Source organism: Haemorhous mexicanus, chromosome 14 (genome assembly GCF_027477595.1).
Source record: "Haemorhous mexicanus isolate bHaeMex1 chromosome 14, bHaeMex1.pri, whole genome shotgun sequence".
NCBI lineage: Eukaryota > Metazoa > Chordata > Aves > Passeriformes > Fringillidae > Haemorhous > Haemorhous mexicanus.
Genome location: NC_082354.1, coordinates 2279011 through 2293517, shown reverse-complemented (window position 1 = coordinate 2293517; position 14507 = coordinate 2279011). Strand labels below are relative to the sequence as shown.

The 14507-nt window shown below is 55.6% G+C and overlaps 1 protein-coding gene across 4 annotated transcripts in view; it reads left to right on the top strand.

The window, feature by feature from the left end:
- LOC132333916 (Krueppel-like factor 5) overlaps positions 1 to 13269 on the top strand; it is a 29011-nt gene extending 15742 nt beyond the window's left edge. For all 4 annotated transcript variants that reach the window (XM_059859477.1, XM_059859476.1, XM_059859474.1 and 1 more), the window contains 3 exons: positions 2608 to 3511; positions 6265 to 6324; positions 10166 to 13269. In XM_059859477.1, the coding sequence (XP_059715460.1) occupies positions 2608 to 3511; positions 6265 to 6324; positions 10166 to 10344 (1143 nt within the window). In that variant the 3' untranslated portion in view covers positions 10345 to 13269. The remainder of the gene's footprint in view (positions 1 to 2607; positions 3512 to 6264; positions 6325 to 10165) is intronic.
- The last annotated feature ends 1238 nt before the right edge of the window (positions 13270 to 14507 follow it).

Sequence of the window (14507 nt, the reverse complement as noted above, 5' to 3'; positions counted from 1 at the left end):
GCTAAAGAATAAAGCAGGGATTTATTAGGAGGCCTCCATGGATGCACCTTGGGCAGCACTAGAACCCAGCCAGGGCTGCACCCAGGATGAACCAAAATGGTCGCAAAAATCCCCAATTGGGCACAGGGGCTCTCACTTTGATCAGGGTCTCTCACTTTGATCAGTTCTGCTCCATTTGCATATTGGAGTTAATTGTCCCATTCCAGCTTTAGCCCATGCAGTCCCATCCTTCTTGTTTTTCTCTCTCCAGCCCACGGTGTTTGTGCTCTTGGGCCTGAGGTCTGGATCATTTGTCCTTGGTCCCAGCTAGAGCAGGAATTGTTTTGTCTCCCTGCTCTGTGCACAGAGCTCACCATCCCCTCATATGAAGCCCAGACCCACACGCTAAAGCAGCACAGAACCTGAAAAACAGAAAAGCTAAACCTGAGGCATCACCCTCCATTGAAATTTGGGTCCTCCATGGAATCCTTTAGTTTGGAAAGGCCCTTTGAACTCCACACCTTTCCCAATTTCTCTCCTGCCTGGTCCCCTGGGCAGAAGGACCTTCCCTTGGGAACTGGAGGTGAGAAAGTGAAATGCCAGAGATAAGGGAAGTGTGAAGGAAATGGCAGCCAGCACTCGCCCTGCCTCTGCTCCTGCCAAGTGGGGCCGTTCATGGCTCAGGAATGTGTGGCATCCCGAGCTGCCCCGGGCGAGCTGATTCAGCTCGGGTGCCAGGAGTGCCCAGGGCTTGGCTCCAAGGCTGCGCCCGAGGTTCTCCCGTTCTCCCGTTCTCCCGAGGGAGGAACCGCCCTGCGGGGAGCAGTGAGGGGTTGGAGCTTTCCATGGGTATGGAGTGGAGCTGCAGCTCTCCCAGTCCCTTCCCTTCCCTGCTGATGCCTCAGGGTAAAGAGGGAGGGCAGGAACCAGGGAATGGATAGAGCTGTGCCAGGGTGGAGATCGGGAAAAGTTCCTTATCCAGAGGGTGCTGGACACTGACCAGGCTCCCCAGGAAATGGAGCTCCAGGAATGTTTGGTCAATCAGGATGAGGTTGTTGGGGTGCAGGATCATGGGCTGGATTGGATGATCCTTGTGGATCCCTTCCACCTTGGATATCCCATGAGTCCACAAGCAGCTTTAGGCTCTGCCTGAGCCAGGGTTCATTCTCCAGAGGGGCTATTGAGCTTCCTTTGACCAGAACAGGAACTTGCAGCACCTCCATGTTTGACGGGGACAGCCGTGTGTGTCATGGTTGATGCCTTAAAGGTCTTTTCCACACGTGACAATTCCCTGGTTCTGCAGGGTTCCCAGCAGGCTGTGTACACACAGCAGCCCTGGCCCTGCCCAGCCCAGCCTCCCCGAGCTCCTTCCCGAGTGGCCCAGGGTGGATTTGTGGCTGTCCCGTGCCTGGGTGACAGCCAGCTCAGCCATGTGTTGCCAGCACGGCTCCCAGAGGTGCAAAGGCTCTGAATGAGCTGCAAGCTCCGTGATCCTTTCCCTGGAAAGGGCAAGGAAATCTCTTGGCTCCCACCCAGCTTTGTTAAGGGCCCTGAGGTGGCAGCAGGGCTGACTTTGGCCCATGGCACTGTGGTGACACAGTTCAAGGCTGGAAACCTCGGCTCAGGGCGTGGGCTGAGCTCAGCTCCCGCTCCTGGAGTGCGCTCCAGGCTCTGCCAGGGAAATCTGGTCCTTTTGCAGCTGCTCTCCATGGGAATGAGGGCTTTGACACTTGGGGAACCACGCAGTGAAGGGCTGGAGCTCTGCACGAGAGCTTTAGTGCTGGGATCTGCAGCCACAGCGAGCAGAACCTGAGTCACCCAGTGCCAGAGGATGGATTTCCTTGAGGATTGCTCCATCAGGGTGCTGGATTGTTGGGCCTGGATTCAGTGGGATGCCCCAGCAGGCAGGAACCAGGAGGAAAAGGAGTCCAGAGGTTCTGGTAGCTTGAAGGAGCCAGGCTTGTAAAAACATCTCCGTAAAACCAGAACTAACCCAAAGGTTAGGCCAGGGCTGAGTCACTGCCCAGGTGAGGCAGGAAGGCAGGAACTGTTCCCATTTCAGGCTCAGAACACGCTGAATTAGTGGCAACACCACTTAGATTTCTAAGCCTGAATTATTCCCAATTAATTAAAGATATTGTCCTAGAATTCCTCAGTTCATTAAAGAGACTGTCCCAAAAATGAAACACTCCTCAGGCTGCTGAGTTTAAAGGAGACCGGAGCCAGCACGTCCAGGGTGGGCTGCAGATCCAACGTGCCTGAGGTGTAATCCTGGCTGGATTAATCCCATTCCTAGTGCTCACTCCTGCTGCTTGCGTGGCCAAAGCTTTGTACCCAAAGCTTGCTTCCCTTTATCAGGTTTGATTTCTGTCCTACCTCCATCCTCTCCCGGCGGCCCGGTGTTATCAGGGAGATAGGGAGGGGGGAAGTGGGGCAGAGGACGCTGATTCAGCCCCGGGGAGGTTGGCTGAGTCAGACCCGGAGCTAAATCACCTCAGCTCGGGTTCCTGGGCCGTCACCACCGCTCCCTCCATTTCCTGCTGGCTCAAACCCCCGTGGGACGTCGGCCTCCCCCCACTGGCTGTCAGGGTCAGCTTTCCCAGCCCCGTGTCCATGTTTTTGCCGCAGGCACGCTCGGAGATGGACAAGTACCTGTCCAGCGAGGTGCCGCCCATGCCCGTGCTCCCGGACAAGAAGTACCGCCGGGAGAGCGCCTCGGTGGTGGATGAGTTCTTCTCCACGGAGAAGCCCAGCTCGGCACCCTACAGTGTCAACATCAATGTCATCCTGCCCGACACCACCCACCTGCGCACGGGGCTCTACCGGCCCCCCAAGCCCGTGGCCCCCTTCCCGCAGATCAAATCCGAGCCCGGCGCCGGCTTCTCCCAGCCCTGCTCGTCCTCCTCCGGCCCCACACAGACCCTGCCCGACTTCACCAGCGTGTTCAGCATGCCCCAGTCGGTGGCGGTCAACAACATCTTCATCAAGCAGGAGATGCCCCCAGAGATCCCGCTGTCCGCCCACCTGCAGCAACCCCAGCTCTTCCAGCTGCCCCTGGGCGCTGCCGGCGCCGACATTCCCACCCTGGCATCCTCCTCCAGCAGCACCACGGCCATCAGCTGCCTCAGCGGGGTCACCATGTCCACGGGCTCTGTGGCCAGCGTGGCACGCAGACCCGTGCAGCCAGCAGGGCCCCTCAAGCAGTACCCACAGGTGGCCCAGGGACAGGGGAGCTTCGGGAACATCTCCGGGCAGTTCTACCCCGCCCCGGGGGTGACTCTGCCCCCCTCGCCCCCCAACTCGCAGCCCGGCAGCCCTGAGAACCAGCCCGAGCTCATCAACACCATCTCTCCCCCGCCCTCCTACGAAGCCACGTTTGGACTGAAGCTGGTGCAGTCGGCCCAGATGCCCCCAGGGCCCAACGGCATCGGGGGCCTCTCCCAGGGCCACGTTGTGATGCAGCCCCCCAAATACAACCGGCGCAACAACCCCGAGCTGGAGAAGAGGAGGATCCACCACTGTGACTACCCAGGTGTGCTCACGGGGCCTTTGGGGGCTCTTGGCACCCCAAGGATGGGTAGGAGCCTCCAGGGAGGATAATCTGGGATCCTTTTGGGGTGAAGCTGTGGATGGAGCCGCAGGGAAGTGGGAGGGAGTAGAAGAGGTTGATCACACCAGCACGGTGTGGTTCCTGTTTTGTCCCCTTCCCTCTCTCTTTACACTCTGGCAAATGCGACTCAGCACAGCTCCTAAGCCAGGGATGCTCCTGGGAATCTGCTCTTGAGCTATTGCTTCACTCTGGTCCTTCCCAACCCCGAGCAGCCACTGAAGCCACTCTTCCATTCCCATTCCCCCTTCCTTTCCCTCTCTCTCACAGTGGGTGGAAAACCAGCAAGGAGTTCCCACCAGGAGCCCAGCTGGGCTCTCTCTGAGAGTTCTGATCTGACAAAGAGGCAGTGAACTGGACATCCCTGTGCCATCCTTCCATGGCTCCACGTGCTGCAGCAGGAGCTGTGCAAGGGCATTCACGGAGTGCTTTGGGTTGGAAGGGATGTTTAAAGGCCATGTCATCCCACCTCCTGCCATGGACAGGGACACCTTCCTGTCCCAGTTTGCTCCAAGCCCTCAAGCTGGGGATCAGCCCAGAGCTGCTGTGACTGCCCCTTGATCCTTGGAAGTGTCCAAGGCCAGGCTGGACAGGGCACCCTGGGATAGTGGAAGGTGTCCCTGCCCTTGGCAGGGGGTGGAACTTGGATGAACTTTCATTCCAACCCAAACCATTCTGGGATTCCATGGCACACACCAGGGAAGCAAAATCCCATTGAGAGATGGCAGTGAGAGCTGCTCCTGGGCCAGGACACACCTCCCACTTCCTGGGCTGATCCCCAGGGCTGAGCACCTGTGGATTAGCAAACAGCTTTCCCGGGAGGGGGGTGTGAATGAGGAAAGTCACTTCCTAACTGCCTCCGGGAGATTTACTGACCCTTTCCCTGGCATGGGAGTGGCTGAGGCCAGCCCAGAGGCTCTGCCTGCTCCAGCCATGATGCCAGGAGCTGCATAAGAGCAGGAGAGCTTGAGAGAGATCTTTCTGTGCTTACACCTTCCCACTCTGGCATCTTGTGGATCAGGGACTTTCTGAGCCACAAGCTGCCAGTGGTTGATGGTTTGGGCTGAATTTTTTATCTTCTTCTGGTCATGGTGAGGACATGAAAGGTGGAATTAGACCTGAGACACACTCTGTGTCTGACACATTCCTTGTGTCAGAGGCTCATCCTGCAGGATTTGCACCAAGGCAAAGCTGCTTTTAGCAGGATTTTGGTCTGTGGTGCAAAAAAAACCCCAAACCCCAGTCTGTGCTGAATAAATCTCGGGTCTGTACAGGCAGAGATGGAGCAGGGGTCCATGTGATCCCTCCCTCAAAGGTTCAGCTAGAGGTGACTCCAATCAGGAATAATGGTGAGGGGTTCTCACCAACCTGGTCTCTGTGAGGAAGTAAGGGGGGCTTGGACACTTCACACCTGGAACCAGATGAACGTGGGAGAGCTGTTCCTAAAGCCCCCATCCAGAACCTGCCAGGGCCTGAAGGGGCTCCAGGAGAGCTGGAGAAGGACCTGGGACAAGGCCTGGAGGGACAGGACACAGGGAATGTCTCCCTCTGCCAGAGGGCAGGGATGGATGGGATATTGGGAATTAGGAATTGTTCCCTGGCAGGGTGGGCAGGCCCTGGCACAGGGTGCCCAGAGCAGCTGGGGCTGCCCCTGGATCCCTGGCAGTGCCCAAGGCCAGGCTGGACATTGGGGCTTGGAGCAGCCTGGGGCAGTGGGAGGTGTCCCTGTCCATGGAATGGGAAAAGCTTTGAGCTCCCTTCCAACCCAAGCCATTCCTTCATTCCATGATCTCTCTCCCAAATGTGAGAGGCTGGCAAAGCTTCAGAGCCCCAGAAGCAAAACTGAATGGGGTCATCACCCCTTGTCCCTCCTGCCAAGGAGGAGAAAAGCAGCTCCTGCCCCACCTGAGCAGGACAGGACCAAGGGCTGATCCTGAGCAGGAGGCTCCTCTGGGCTGGGTGGAAACACTGGGATGAAAAATATCCCTGTGCTGCTTGTGCAGGTCATAAAAATGCAAATTCATATTTGAATGTCCTCATCAAAACACAAAGCAGCAGGGCCAGAAAGGGCAGCAGAGGCCTCCTTAAGCTTTATCCAACTTAAACTTCAGAGGAGTTAAACTGACTCCTTTTGAGATACCTGCTGTTGGAACTGTTCCCCAGTCACGGTGTTTCTGTTAAACACTGTCTTGATGAAACCTGTTCATGCTGGTCTTGTGAAAGACTTCCCCCTGGCTCTGCTCTGGGACTTGGAAGCCAAGTTGTGACTGTCCCTGGCTGTTTCCTGCTTCCTGGAACATTGGTACCACGTCTGCTGGGCCAGGACTGTTACAAAACTCAGCCTTGCAAAGTCGTGTCAGCTGTGAGTGGAGCCCAGAGAGACCGGGCAGCACAGAGCCAGAAACGTGGGGGAATCAGGTCTTTTCATCCTGTGCTGGAAGGGGGTTTGAACCTCTGTGCATGTCTCCCCGCTGCTAATTCCCAGCACAATTCCCTTGGGTGGCAGGAGAAGGTGTTAAAGTCTCTCTGCCTAATAGCAAACGCTCCTTAGTTAGTGCTGAGCCCAAGCCAGGCTTATTTGCATGGCCCAGCTCTGTCCCTCCCCTCAAATATCAGAGTTTGTTTGAGCAAGGGCCCCTTTTTCACAGGGAAATTGTGATTTTTTTCTGTCCTTGCAGGTTGCTCAAAGGTTTACACCAAGAGCTCCCACCTGAAGGCACATCAGAGGACTCACACAGGTAAGAGCAGCTCCAGGAAATGCTGCCAGCCTCAGGTACCAAACCCCCCCAAAAAAGGGCAAGGTCAGGTGGGATATTGGGAAGGAATTCCTGGCTGGCAGGGTGGGCAGGCCCTGGCACAAGGTGCCCAGAGCAGCTGGGGCTGCCCCTGGATCCCTGGGAGTGTCCAAGGCCAGGCTGGACACTGGGGCTGGGAGCAGCCTGGGACAGTGGAAGTTACCGTGGTGCAAGATGGGCTTTAAGGTCCCTCCCAACCTGATTTGTTCTTTGATTCTTTAATTTTTTGTCACTCTGAGCTCTTCCCTTGAGATGTTCCAAGTCCTACCTGGGCTGATCCTGCTGATCCTACAGGAAGGCTGCAAAAGGCCTGTGCTGCACCTTTGGGATCTCTGAGGAGACCAGGGCATCTCTTCTGTGTCAAACCCCCACCCCAGGGCACCCAGGGAGAGGGAGGAACCCCTTGTGTCTCCCTGAGTTCCACTGAACCCACCCAGGGAAGGGCTCCCAGTCCATGAGGGGATGGGCTGAGGGTGCCACAGGGAGCCCAGCTGGGAGCAGCTCCCAGCACAGCTCCCCTGGGCTGATCCTAGCTCCGTGACACTCTGCATTCAAGCCCTGGCGCCCTCATTAAGGCATTTATTATACCTGAAACATTATCAGATCCCCAGGTAGTCCAGGAACCATCAGTGCCCTCATAAATCTCTTTTATAGGAGGGCTGATCTTTACTGAGAGCAATTAAGCCAGGCCCAGAGTTCACTTCTGGTTTTTATGAGCAACGACCAAAGCCCTTTCTGTGGCTGGGAATTGCTTCTTGCTCTTGGCTCTGTTCCTCAACCCCCTTATCAGCCCTTCAAACAAAGAATTTCATCTTGTGCCTGAGCCACGGTGGTTCTTTGGCAGGGGCTGGGTACGAGGGGCTGGAAAACAGCACAGAAGGGCTGGAAAAAAAGGAACAGGAAGGATGTTGTCCCAGAGCTGGGTGCTGATAGGGGTTTATCACAGTCTGGAATCAGGGCTTTGAAATTAAATTAAAGTAAATATCTCTTGTCCCTTCTGTTGGGAGCTCTGTGCCCAGGACACGATCCATGAGTTGGGTGCCTCCTTACCTGTCACATATAAAGATGTACCCAGGAAGAAAACCTGGGTGGGTTTGAAATCCAGGAAAACTCAGTGGTTTCTCCAGGTTTCTCAGTAATTATGCAGGAAATCCAAGTGGCTTTGCCTCATTCCCTTCACCTGCTGTTAGAGCGAAGGGTGAAGAGGTAAGGGAGGGTGTGAGCTGAGGAGTCAGGACCACTGGTGGTGTTGTGGGATAAGCAAAAAGCAGGGAATCCAATCCTGAACCATCCTACAGTCCTGGCCCAGGATCTCTGCATCCAATGTTTTTAAGCCTCGTGTTTTGCTTTGATCCTTGCTGAGGTCCTCACCAGAGCTGCAAGAGCATGGGCTCACCCCAAATCCTGCCTCAGTTCCACCACCCAAAGGGTTAAGAATGTCCCTTCTCCCATTCCCTGCCTGAGAAGTCACTGGTCTGGGAGCACTTTCCTTGTGGTTTCCGTTGCCATGGCCGGCTGTTTTCCTCTGCTGGAGCCGCCATTCATTTCCTGGGTGCCATTGTGAGGTTAAACATAAACCCCCGGGGCGGGAATGCCACCTCGGATCCTTTGTTTGAGCCCGCCCTGCCGTGCTGTCCTGGGAGAGGCAGCCAGCTCCCCGGACAATGGGAAACCCGGGACAATGGGAAACCTTGGGTTCCTGTCCTGGACATCCACCTGGCATTGTTTGAAAGCAAAGGGCTTCTCTGGGCTTGACCCAGCCAGGTGACCTGGAGGGGACAGGGTCTGGGCTGCAAGGGGCAAATCCTGCCTTTGGGAAAATCCTGCCTTTGGGAAAATCCCTCTTATGGGAAAATCCTATTTTGGGGCAAATCCTGCCTTTGGGAAAATCCTGCCTTTTGGGAAAATCTTACCTTGAGGCTAATCCTGCCTTTGGGAAAATCACTCTTTTGGGAAAATCCTACCTTGGGGCAAATCATGACTTTGGGAAAATCCTGCCTTTGGGCAAATCCTGCTTTTGGGAAAATCTTACCTTTTTCTCGGCATGTCCCAAGTCCCATAAACCCCTCTCCAACTCCTTGTAAATCCCCTGCAGTGCTGTGTTTACCTGAGCCATAAAAATCCCTCTCCCTTTCCCATGGAGCAGCTTCCAAGGGTTTTTGGAGGAGCAGGATGTGCTGGCACTGCTCTGCCTCCTCCAGCTCCATGTATCCATGGTTTTATGTTTTATCCACTGCAGGCAAGGCACTGGAGACCTTGCTGTGGCTGATTTCACTTCCTTGGCCAAACGTGGCATTCCCAGCCCTTGAATTATTCAAGGCCAGGTTGGATAGGACTCGGATCTAGTGGAAGATGGAACGTGGTCTAGTGGAACCTGGTCTGGGGAAAGTGGGCTTTAAGGTCCGTTCCAAGACAAGGCATTCCAGGATTCCCTGGCTCTGTGGAGCAGCCTATGGGAAGAAGGGCTCCCTGGGAGCATGGAGAGGAAGGAATCCCTAGAAGTTGCTGAAGGAATCCCTGGAAGTTGGTGGAACCTGGAACACGAAGGGCTTTACGATCCTTTCCAAGCTGAGCTGTTCCAGGATTCCCTGATTCCATGGAGCAGCCTGTGGGAAGAAGGGCTCCCTGGAAGCATGGGAAGGTCTCCCTGGAAGCCTGGGGAGGAAGGAATCCCTGGAAGCACGGCAGGGCAGGGCACGCATGCCCGTGCACGCGTGCTGCGTGCGGACGTGCGCTCCCGCCGCGCCGCTGCGCCCGGCAGTTGGCCCCGGGAAGGGTAAATATTTGAGGTCGGGAATGTCAGCACATTCCCTGAACTCTGCCTGCCTGTTCAGGCTGTTAAGAGCAGCACTAATGTTTGAGAGCACCACGCCCTGCCTGGGGACAGGGCTGCAGCCAGGGCTCAGCCCCGTGGCCCGGCTGGAAGCGGCCGCCGGCTTTTCCAGCGCAGCTCCCAGCCGGCTGGGAAGGTGCGTGTTTGAATGGATTTCGGTTGGGAATGGGTGTGTTTGGGAGGGAGGGGGAGAGGGCACAGGGATGACATCACCTGAATGCGCTGAAGGAAACACGATAGGTTGTGTACAGAGCTGCTGGCAGGGGAACTCGGAGGTGTGGAGCATTAGGTCATGGAATCCTGGAATGGTTTGGCTTTGGGAGGGGTCTTTAAAGGCTGTCTGATCCTTTAGGGACGTCTTCCACTAGACCAGGGTGCTCCAAACCCCATCCAACCTGGCCTTGAGCACTTCCAGGAATTGGGCAGCCACCAACATTGGATGACGGTTTCAAAAAAATTTAGATTTTTCAGATTGAAATTTATATTTAGTGCCCTATCTTCCTCCTGGTGCCTCCCACCACTCACAGCTTCCTTAGGAATTTCTGGCTTTTTATTTAAAAAAACCAACCTAATTCACAAGTTGTTTTTTGCCAGAAATGCTCCAAAATCCAGCAGGAACTTGAAGAGCACCAGAAGGCAAAGTGGGAGGGGATGAAGAGGGGCAGGACCTGGTTGGTGCAGCTCAGTCCCTCAGTGGCACTGGGCTGTGTGCAGCCGTGGCAGTGCCAAGGAAATTGGGTGACTCCCAGAGGCTTGGGGGTGTTTTTGGGAGGCTGGGCAGGGGGTGGAGAGGGACGAGACCTGTGGTGCAGCTCAGCCTGTGCTCCGTCAGCGGCCCCAGGCTGTGCACACCAGGGAGCCCCGGCAGTGCCACTGCCAGGGGGATCTCCAGGGTCCAGGGGGGGTTTTGGGGGCTGGGCATACGTGTGACCTGTGGCTGTCCCCGGGCAGGTGAGAAGCCCTACAAGTGCACGTGGGAAGGCTGCGACTGGCGCTTCGCCCGCTCGGACGAGCTGACGCGGCACTACCGCAAGCACACGGGGGCCAAGCCCTTCAAGTGCTTGGCGTGCGGCCGCTGCTTCTCCCGCTCCGACCACCTGGCCCTGCACATGAAGAGGCACCAGAATTAGGAGCTGCCTCCCTTCCCGCTTCTCCAAGAGCAGCTCAAACTCTTCCCTTCTCCCAGGGAAGGACCTGTACATAGGAACGACCCCGTGCCGCCATTGTTGAGGCGGCAGGAGAGCCCTGCCAGCCCGGCCCTGACGCTGTCTGGTTTTACCAGAGACTGGAACCCCCCAGCCCACCTCAAACCAGCCCTGACTGCAGACTGAGCTCCTGACGAGGCTCCTGGTGGCACTGGGGTGCTGGAGCCTGGATGCCCAAGGGCTTTCTTCTGCCAATCCTGCTATTTATTCATCACTCAGGAGCGACTTGGTGTCTCAAGACCCTCTGGGATGGGTTTTGCCCCTTTGGTGAGGCCCAGGAGGATGTGACAGCTTGGCTGTGACAGCTCTCACTTGGACTCTCTAGGACAGTCCCATGGCATAGCCATGGATGTGACACTGTGTGAGCATAGACGTGGCACCTTGTCCCATGGTGTGACCATGGGTGTGGCACTGGTGCCATGCTGTGGTCATGGATGTGGCACCTGTCCCATGGCATGGCCGTGGATGTGACACTGTTTCCCATGGTGTGACCATGGATGTGACACTGTCCCACATGGTGTGACCATGGATATGACACTGTCCCATGGCATGGCTGTGGATGTGACACTGTCCCCTATGGTGTAACCATGGATGTAACACTGGTGCTGTGGTGTGAGTGTGGATATGGCACCAGTGCCAGGGTGTGACCATGGATATGACCCTGTCCCCCATGGTGTGACCATGGATGTGGCACTGGTTCCGGGGTGTGACCATAGATGTGACCCTGTCCCCCATGGTGTGACCGTGGATGTGACACCAGTGCCATGCCAGAACATGAGCCGTGCCCAGGGCTGTTGGTGGTGACAATCCCAGTTTCTGTGGGGGGCACAGAAGAACAGACCTGTGACAAACTCACCCTTCAAAAAAGGGGCAGCACAAAACCAGGTGACAAAAGCGTCACCTCTGAGCCCATTCCTGGCAGCCAGCTTGGGACTGTGAGCACCTGCCCTGCCTGGCCAGGTTTTTATGGTTGTGTCCTTAGCATTTCTGCTTCCAAGAGGAATTTAAACTTTGGGTGTCTCTGGGAGGACCAGTGTGGGTTTGAAGCCACCCGGGGGACAGCAGAAGAGCCACTGCTGAAGGTCTGGTGTCCCAGAATCCACCAGTGGTCCCTTCTCCAGAATCCCACAAGGACTTGGTGGCTGCTCATCCCACCAGGCCTGTGCTGTGTCCATTCCAGCAGATGGGGAAAAAAAACCCAGGAAAAAAAGCATCTTGGAAACAAATTCCAATAAATCCTGCTGTTCAGAGTGGAATCACATGACTACCTCACAGGTTCACCTCCTCTGGCTCCCTAAGCTCCTTCCCCCATCCCGTGGGATGCACATCCCTGTTCTCCAAAGCCTTCCAGGGGTTAAATTTGGGCACAACAAGAGCCAGTTTCAAGACCAGTTATGAGCATTGTAAATTAATCAGGACCAAATAATGGGTCTGCTGTGTCCAGCAGAACACTGATTTGTTCCCCACCCTCCTCCTTCTCTTGTTTCTCCATGGATAAATTTGGGTGACACGGATTAATGTGTGGGATGGGGGGCCAGGCTGGACCATGGCATGGCCAGTTGGAATTTGGAGGCCACTCCTCTCTGCTGCTGCCAGAGCCACTGCTGGGTTCCTGCTTGGCCTTTTCCTTGGATAAACAGAACCAATCCCATGGATCTGTTTGACAGCAGAGGAGGGCAGGAAGGATTTGGGGTCCGTGGAGTGCTTTGGGACAGACGCTGGTCCAGCTCTGTGGTGACCCTTCCCTGTGGCTCCTCAGCCGGGAGCCTCCCATGCCTCCAGGGTGGGTGGGAAAGGCCATGGAATTGCTGGATGGCTTTCCCAACAGTGGGAACAGTTTTGCACCCCTCAGCACCAACCTCCATGCTCCAGGATGGTTTTTTGGGACATCTCTTGTGGTTGGACCTCCCCAGGGCAGGAGCCAAACTCCAAGGCACAGGTCCCCATCAGCCCCACCTGTGACCCTCTCAGAGGGGTCTCTTCACCCCCCTCTGCCTTTGGAGAAGGAAACCTCCTCTTCCCATCCCTAATTCCCCTCCTTCCCCACCCTGTGATGCTGATGGAGCCCAAAACCAGTTTGCTAAAACCCAGTACAAAGCCAAACCCACCAACAGGCAGCTTAAAATCCGAGGGGATTTGGACATAATTTTCCTGCTAATCTTGGGAATCTTTTTCCCTACAGCCTCTGTTTGTCCTCCCCTGGACTCTGTGTGTGTAAATATATAAATATATATATATATTATTTTTTCTATCTGAGAGGGGCAGAAGTGTTTTAGCACCCACGCACTGCTCTGTATGCAAACTCCTCACATGCAAACGCTTCTCTATGCAACAATTTTTTGTTTTTAAAAATGAAAACCACAGCAAATCCTCACCTTTTGTTCCTTTATTTTTCTATGGACAGAGCGGACAGCTCTGGGTTTGTATTAGTGGCTAAGGGCAGCTGGTTTTGGGGAGAAAGCTGGGGAAAGGGGAATGGTGGAGCCACACTCATGACAAATGAAGGTCCCTCCATCCCCAGTCCCCTGGGACTTTTTGGAAATGCCCACCACTTTGCAAGGAGAGGATCAAACGCTGGAATGTGGCTGCCTCATCTCTGTTTGGTAACAGGGAGAAAATCGCTGTAAATAAGCCAAAAGTGCTGTGTGACTTCATGGGTTCTCCCAGGTGATCCTTTATTATCCAAGATGAACACAATGGGGAAGAAATTGGGACCTAGAAAATGTGGGCAGGGGGGAAAGATTTCTTTTCCTGGGGTGCTGTGTTGGTTACAGATCCCCTCTCCCCCACTGAACTCCCCCAGAAATATTGATCCATCTCCTATTTTGTAATAAAATTTTATTACCTGCAGACCTGGTCTGGCTTCTGGTCCTTCCTGTTCCAAGAGCTTTTCTTGTCTCCACCCTCTGCCTTTCCAGGCATAAGGAAAGGGCGAATAAAGCTTTTTTACTGGGGAAATGGGGGTCCAGGCAGGGAAGGGTCCATGGACAGTGTGAGCCTGGAGTTGTCCCTATCCCAGTGCCATGAGAAGGGACAGGGGGGGCACAACTCTTGTTTTTGATCCCCTCACCTATATATGCTCCCATTCTTTATCCTGAGAAGGGAAATGGGGCATCCACAGGTCCTGGAAGGAGCTGGAGCAGAGCCAGGAGGGGGAGAGGGACAAGCCAGGGACAAGACACCGGAACATTCTGTGATCCCCTACAGTCCTTGGGGACACTGCTGCGCCACTGGGCTGTGCTCTGGCTGTGCCACCGGGCTGTTCCTGGTGAAGTCACCAGGACAGTGAATAACGGGGATGTCAGGGAGGTTTAGAGGGTGGCTAAATGCTTGAGAACCTGAAGTGCCCCCCCCCAAAGTGGGGAAAACCCCAGAGAGGGCCCCACTGCAGAGGTGTCACACCTGGATGAGGTCCCTCTAGGCCAGCTCCTCCCTGGGACCTCCTCTTTGAGCGGTGCCAGATCTGGGACAGGGCTCGGATGGAGCTTCAGGCTCACCCCTCAGCAGGGAATCAGCAGAGCGGGATCCCTTTAAAAAAGCCCTGCTCCCTTTCCCACCCCGTGGCTGTCCCTCCCTGCAGTGTCCCCCCGTCACCGTCCCCTTCCCGGCCTTGTCTGTGTGATGGTGAAGTGAGGGCTGTAAAAGCTGGGCCGGTGCACAGACTGTTCCTGCCGGGCTGTTAAAGCTCCAGGAATGCCAGGATCCCGCTGGTCAAGGACAGGAAGGGGAGCAGGAGGGACAGGGAGGGGTAAAATCCTGGGGGAAGCCTGTAGGAGGTCACACAGTCTCACGGGGCACGGCCGGGAGGTGACAGCACCAACGGGAGACTCCTCCCGGCTTTCTTCTTGGGATTCAGAAGGAAGCGATGCTGATGGCACCACACCGTGTCCAGGACCTGGAAAACACAAGGAAGGAGGGTGGGGATGGGAAACCCCCTGGGAGAGGCTCTGTCCTTCCTCTGCTCCCCGGGTGATTCCAGAGGGAGAAGCTGGAAGTCCCACGGGACAGCCAAGGTCCGGCTCAGTGTCACCCTGTGCCCAAGGTCTGCTGGGACGTGGGGGGACGAAAGCCCAGCTTCCCTGGGGATC